General features: G+C 35.0%; 2 protein-coding genes across 3 annotated transcripts in view; one reads left to right on the top strand and one right to left on the bottom strand.

The window, feature by feature from the left end:
- LOC100185327 (nuclear speckle splicing regulatory protein 1-like) overlaps window positions 1–2,038 on the bottom strand; it is a 6,585-nt gene extending 4,547 nt beyond the window's left edge. For both annotated transcript variants that reach the window (XM_026840933.1, XM_002125109.5), the window contains exons 1-3: window positions 1,808–2,038; window positions 1,455–1,541; window positions 865–1,016 (exon numbers count right to left, since the gene is read on the bottom strand). In XM_026840933.1, coding sequence (XP_026696734.1) covers window positions 865–1,016; window positions 1,455–1,501 — 199 coding nt within the window. In that variant the 5' untranslated portion in view covers window positions 1,502–1,541; window positions 1,808–2,038. The remainder of the gene's footprint in view (window positions 1–864; window positions 1,017–1,454; window positions 1,542–1,807) is intronic.
- Window positions 2,039–2,154: 116 nt separating this feature from the next.
- Window positions 2,155–6,597, top strand: LOC100182967. The gene is made up of 7 exons (XM_026833561.1): window positions 2,155–2,780; window positions 3,214–3,272; window positions 3,742–3,898; window positions 4,708–4,874; window positions 5,508–5,685; window positions 5,926–5,996; window positions 6,084–6,597. Exons 1-7 carry the CDS (start codon window positions 2,709–2,711, stop codon window positions 6,226–6,228), a joined length of 849 nt encoding a protein of 282 aa, XP_026689362.1. The 5' UTR covers window positions 2,155–2,708; the 3' UTR covers window positions 6,229–6,597.
- Window positions 6,598–7,231: the final 634 nt, after the last annotated feature.

Genomic DNA, 7,231 nt, shown 5'->3' with positions numbered 1-7,231 from the left:
CGTGTTAAATGTTTAAACACGATTGGGATATTTGGATATCATGTGATAAGGGTGTACCGTCTTCCCCACCTCACTACAAATAAAGCATTTAAAACAATACAGTGTGTAGGGTGTATTTTTTGCTCCATTTTGATTACGCTACATCAAACTATACACTATAACTTGTAATAAATTTCGCAAATCCAACCCTGATCTGATGTTTATACAAACGATTCTTGTTTGGTAAAACACAACAAAAATAAAATAAATTCTATTTGAATAAGAGACTGATGGTGCCATTTGGGCGAGATGTAGTTCTCTATTACTATTAGTAGTTGGACTTGTTTTTGTTTGTTGCGTTTTCGTAGCACCACAGATCAAACTATATACGCCATTGTCATTTGGACAGCTGGTAAACGTATTATTGTAAGCAGCTTTTAAAGCTTGCGTTTAGTTTAATTGACCACTAAGACAATTTAAGAGGCCTCGGTATGCGTATAAGGTAAACGTATTATGTTTTAAATCTCAGTTAAACGGATATTTAAAATAAAAGCAAGATTAAACAGGGAAACATTCGACGAACGGTTACAAAATTAACACAGGGGTGGCGAATATAGTGCCTTTATAAAATCAATGTATAATATATAAGTTGTAAGATATAATATAACAATATATAGCAGGGTGGGGAAGATGGGACACTTTTTAATTCTATATTAAAGGTGTCCTATTCTGCCCCACTGTGTTTGTTTTTTATTCCGATTTTTTTCTAGTCTTTCCCTACCCTACTATATATGTCCCATTAACCCAACCCTACTATGCTTAGTGGCAATATTAGTTTAAACGTTTGATTTTTTTGCTAACTAAACAGACTTATATATCACTCACGCCAAACAGAACAATCTCTCCCCGCCCATGTGTAGTTACAAATACACATCTTATGCCTGTTGTTCCAACGTCCACCGTTAACACACTCAATTTGGCGATCGATTCTGTATATCTCTTCGTAAAGTTCATCACGAAACAATATCACCAAAACACTGTAAAGTATTCCAGAAAATTTAAGAAAACAGACAATTTCAATCCAGTGGCCCCTTGTGGGTTGTTTAAACTGTCAGTCATACATTACAAAAATATAAAAAAATCTGCAGTAAGTGATCACCCACAAAGTTACATGTGTTTGAAAGAAAACAGTCGTGTTATAAAGATTCTTGTTGTCCTGTTACGCGAGGATAATAAGTTACATTCATCCATTTGTATTACATTTTCCATGTAATTTAATATTTAAACGCAAGGCTTATAAGTATACCTATATAAACTGTATAGCCAATATCATACGCGGCATTATGGTGCACTGTGCGCCCATCTTACACTTATTACCCATATAATCCGTAACATAACACTGGGTAATATTGAAATTACTATCTAATAACCTGCCATAAGAAACAGTAGCCGAAAGTTACGAGTAATATGAATACCTGGTTAAGACTACAGTAGACACAAGGATGAAGCTTTTGTTTCCCATGTCTTCATATCATACACCACATACACCTAACGACAGTTTTCTGTATAATATACATATGAATACAAGTTATATAAACATATAGACACACAATTATTCAAACGCTTTAAATGTTTTATCGTTTTGCTTAACGGTATTGTAGGGTAAGATGGATACTGTTAAAACATAATATCACATGTTCTTATTGTGCTTTTTTACAATAACCATTGCTTTTTAGAGTCTTAAGGATACGGTTATAAGATTGTCTAAATATTCTTTGTTTACTTCCAAAAGGGACAATTAAAGGGAATGAAATCAGTGCCATCTTACCCCGGTCTATATATCACTACTTTTCTCAAGATTTCATCAAAAACCAATACCATTTTAACTGAATTCTGCCTACGAAACTTGTCGTGTCATTACCACAAAATCAGACAAGCAGCATCGATAAAATAACTGAACAAACCGACTACGCCTCAAAACAGCTGCATAAGATTTTCAATGGTTTTCAATCTATCTCTAAATTAAGGTCTAACTTAAACAGGGAAACAAAACTTTCAAAACTCATAAGTTATATGTCAAACAACTTTTAGTAATAATTGGCCTCGAGAGTTGAGCGACGTACGTTTCTTTTGCCTGGAGCGGAATTCGAATAAAGAACTCTCAGTCCGTGCAGACACGTGAGGTATTTGCTGCGATCATGACGTCATGGGTTGACGTCATTATTTTACGTCACTGACGGCATGTTGCCAATTGACTGCGAAGGAATAAATCTAGTTCTGATCGTGTTTTAAACCGTATAATGGTCCATGAGAGTTGAGAGCGTACCGTTTTATAACTCTTTAAAGTTTCTATGTTTACTACAAAATGGAACAAGAAAATAGAACGAAAATGAGTACTTTTTACCCCACCCTACCATGCTTATACACACTGACATATTTGTTTCTGTAGGCTTTATAAAGCAAGTCTAAAATCCAGGAAAATACAATTAACAATTACGTTCACAGGGCAGCAAACCGGAAAGCATTTTTAGCATTTTATGACAGTATGAGCATAACAGGGCAAATGCACATTGCGTATATCATTAGGTAATGGTTTGATAACACCATAACAGAGTGACGTGTAGCTTAATTGTGACTTGGTACGTAAACAAAATGTTAGCTGGCATTATATTAGTTTTTATCCTGTGCGTGGTAGTCGACACAGCTATTTGCATCCTATTCTGTTAGTAATGAAAAGATTAATTATACTTATATTAGTTTTGGTGGTTCTTCTATTTCTACCTTTGATAACCACTGCAATAGTAAGTTACTAAAACGTAAATGAAAATGAGTCTTGATATATATATATATATATATATATATATATATATAGGTGTATATATAGTAGGATGGGGGGAGATGATACCCTTTTTCATTACATTTTTTGTCCCATTTGGTAGTAAACAAAGAATTTTAAAGCCGTGTCATTACGACTCCCATAGACGTCGTTAATTGTTTAAACAACGATCAGGAAATTTGGATATTATGTAGTAAAGGTGTCCCATCTCCCCCACTCTACTATATTATAATACCTTTTATTTGTCACTCAAGTTACGGTAGCGGAGATTTAGAAATATTGTAAACGAAAACATATAGGATATAGCGACAAAACAACAGTTATTAAAAGATGTTTACAGTTAAAAGCACATTTACATTTAATTGGCTGCAAAACGTTTGGTTCTATTTATTTTTCAGGTTCCCCGCAGTGATAATTATGCTGACATAATTTGTCAGCCGTACAACGTAACTATTCGGTGAGGAGTTTTGGTATTTATTTTAATGTTATGTAAAAATGTTATGTAAGTGGTCTTGCTTTTACGTAAAGCGAAGGAGTCTTGTTTATTCTGTTTACCAGCAGTTGGCCTCTCCGCCTCTACATGCGTTTTTTATACTGTATAACGCCCTACCAGAAAACATATAGTATTGTAGAATAAGATGGGATACCGTTAGCACCTAATTCCCATAATCCCTGATCGTGATTTAAACAATAACAATTCCATTTTAAGATGTAAATACTCTTTGTGTAGTACCAAATGGGACAAGAGAAAAGAATGAAACCAATATCCCATCTTACTAGACTCTATTTATGACGTGTATTTGTTTTTGACGAGAAAATGCAGTGTTTAATTTATACGACCACACCCATCACAATTTTGCCACGCCCACGACCAGTTGAACTACAATGGTACATCCGATTCGGTTCTAATTACATTTTTATAACAGAATACACCAGACCGCGATAAAGAACCGAGTTGGCTCACAGAACGCCATTATTCGAAACGTTCAAGTTGTTACAAGTTGGGCTTCCACTCCTTGCTACGAAAACAGTTTGGACTTCAATTTTACGCGCAGTTTTAACCAATGTGCAGACACCACTGAGGTATTAACATATAGTAGGGTGGAGAAAGATGGGACACTTTTTTATTCGGTTTTCAAGTCTTATTTGGTAGAAAAAAAACACGATTTGTGTATTTGGATAATATGTGCTAAAGGTGTCCCTCCCCCTCCCCAGTATAGTAGGTTGGGGTAGAATGTTTATTTTTTAAATCTCTTTTATGTAACTATTTGGTAGTAAACAAAGATTGTTGCAAAATAAACACAAGAATTTAAAAGATCGTTGTTAATTGTTATAAAATCGTACTTAAAAAGCCCTATATAATAAAGTGCGGGGTGGGGGAAGATGGGACAAAATTTTATTTTCTTTTTTCATCCCATTAGATAGTAAACAAAAAAGAAGATTTATTATGAAGTGTATCCTTACGACTTCCATACACGGTGTCCCATCTTCCCCACCTTATGTCCCATTTCCCCCACCACTCTACTATTTAACGTATAAGTGTATAATAGGTCCGGTATATAAACAATTAAGTTTATTTGTTTGTATACGGAATCTAGTGTCCAGTACTATGGGCCATTATAAAGTACACAAAGATGGAATACCGGTAGCACCTAGTATAATAATTTTCTGATCGTATTTTAAGCATTTAACAAACCTTTCGTGAGAGTGCAGTTATTTAATTATGAAAGACGAGAAAAGTGTTATATACGAGACAATGGAACATGTCCCATTTTACCCCGATACCGGAAAAGAGAACATGTCCCATCTCACCTCATACTATAACCGCATATAACCTAAACATGCATTGCCACTGCTTAAATACCTATTTACAGTAAACACCTTGTATATAGGTCACCAAACAGAAAGCCATTATAAAGTACACAATACGATTGACTTACCAAAAACCGGACAATGCTCTTACTGGATATACTGTTGTTATTCTACGCCTGACTTGCACATACAATTTATCCTCCATTGTGACGTCACAAACTCGTCAGCAGTATCTACAGATTGTGAGGTAGGACTTAAAATCTCGTCTTTTTGGGGTGTTTAGATTAGTGGACTCAAGTTTTTAATGCAGCTAATTGAAGGCTTACGGTTTTGTAACAGTATAGTACTACGGGGGAAGATGGGACAACTTTAGCACACAGATTCCAAATATCCTGATCGAGTTTTAAACAATTAACAACGGTCAATGGAATTTGTGGCAAGACAGTTTTAATATTCATTAAAAGTTATTTGTTTATTACCAAATGGGACGAGAAAATAGAATAAAAGGGTGTCCCATATTTCCCCATCCCACTGCATAACTTTTGACACTTGTGTACTGTTTTTGACTTTCTTCATGTAAACATTATTTATAAACAGACTGATAACTTGTATATATGTTTTATTGTGCACAATACACACAGAGTAAGGTGGCGTACACTTTCATTCTATTTTATCGTCCGATTTCGTAGTAATCAAAGAATACTTACAGAGTTACATATAACCGCATCCTAACGATTCAAAAAGGAATTTTTCTTGTAAAAACACGATTTGAAAAATTGGCATTATTATGTGTTAACGGTATCCATCTTACCCCCTGTATTATACAGTTAAAATATACGCAATGCAATGTTATAGTAACTAACTTTTATCATTTAAACAGACCTGTAAACCTGGGCTCGTTCGGAAACAATTCGCACAGCATAAGATTCAACGCAAGCTTATATAAAAGCCAGGAATTCAACAAAGCGCATACTTACTTCTTCCCACAGTACGAAGTTGGCCAAAAAGTTTACGTTCAACTGGATTTTAACGTCGAAATCGGGATATTGAGAAATACAGTAATTTATATATATATTTTATAAACTATAGTTAACAGTTACACGTGTGAAAGGGTTCTAACTAGTATAGCCTATAAGGGATTCATGAAAATATTTGTTTATATAGCCCTAAGTGCGGTGGTTCATGTTTTTAAGCTACAATGTAGCGTGAAGTTCCTATTAGGCTGGGGTAAGACGAGACACTTTTTACTTTCTTTTTTCCCCACAGTAGAATAAACTTTTTATTTGTGTCATTTATAGTCAATTACATGCCACGCCACACCAACATCAAACGCAGAAGATACCAACTCCAGAAACCTACTACAAACTGGGTAAGAATTAGAATCAATATATAATTGTGTCACGGCGCCTAAATGTACATGTTAGAAAAGGTTTCCGATTAACAGCTTAAATCACAGGTGTCGTTCAAGTTTGAGGAACCTGAATACCACCGAAGTATCTGTCACAAGGAATCTTCTTAAATTCCAGTTCGTTTCGTTTCTATGGCCCAATATATCTACTACGTCAACGTATATTCACTGCTCAGTAAAACCGTGGTGTTAAACCTATATACACTCGTGGCTTATACAATAAAGTATAAGGTGGGAGAGATGGGACAAATTTTCATTCTGTTTTCTCGTCCAATTCGGTAGCAAACAATTAAAAACATTCAAAAGATTATAAAACCGTATCCCTACGACTTCCATAGACCGTTGTTAATTGTTTAAAACACGATCAAGATATTTGGGTTTTAACTTCTCCCACCCTACTACATTATACCATGGAATGATTATCAATTTGACTTGTGTACTGTTTTTGACTTCTTTATTCGTTTAATTAGTTTTGCGTTGGTAAAAACATCTTGTTCGCTCTTGGTGTATTGTACATGTGAAACTGTATAGTTGTCCATAGTTCACAAGTCGGGGAATCGCTTTCGTTACTGGCTCGTCGCTACTACCATTGTGGGCATATGTGTCCTTAAGCAAGACACGTACGGGCAATTGCTTTAAAGAGTCTGGACCACGCTCATACAAGTTGGTTTTAATTGAAAATTTACACTTAATAAATACTATCTGTGGTATTTTTTTGTGAAAAAAATATTTAGTTTGGCCAAAAAAACGTTTTAAAAAGTGCCAAAAAATTCGCCTATTGTTGCGTCACTCGCGGGCACTATGACGTAAATTACGTCACGATCTTTTCTAATCGATCAGCTGATTTAGGCTTTGCTGTTTGCAGCAAAACAGAGTGTACCGTCGACATAGCATTTTCTGTTACTTTTAAATTAAGAAATATGCGTAGGTAATGCCGTGGCCTGATTTTAGTTTAAAATTAATATTTTTTAAAATTGTTTGTAAGTGTATTACAGTATTACGCTATTTAAATTTGTCAGTTAACAATAATGTAAAAGTGTCAGTGTGCGATGCATAGTCAGATAGAAGTATTTCATCTGATGAAGTGACATAGGCGAAGATCCTAGTCCACTAGCAATAGGTATTGAGCCTTTCCAGTTTGAACCTGTACTTCCCGCAAGTGTTGGGGAAGTAGACAGGCCAAGACCATGGAAAAT

This window comes from Ciona intestinalis, chromosome 1 (genome assembly GCF_000224145.3).
Source record: "Ciona intestinalis chromosome 1, KH, whole genome shotgun sequence".
NCBI classification, from domain to species: domain Eukaryota; kingdom Metazoa; phylum Chordata; class Ascidiacea; order Phlebobranchia; family Cionidae; genus Ciona; species Ciona intestinalis.
Note: the sequence above shows the minus strand (reverse complement) of the source record. Positions and strands in the feature narration are given on the sequence as shown.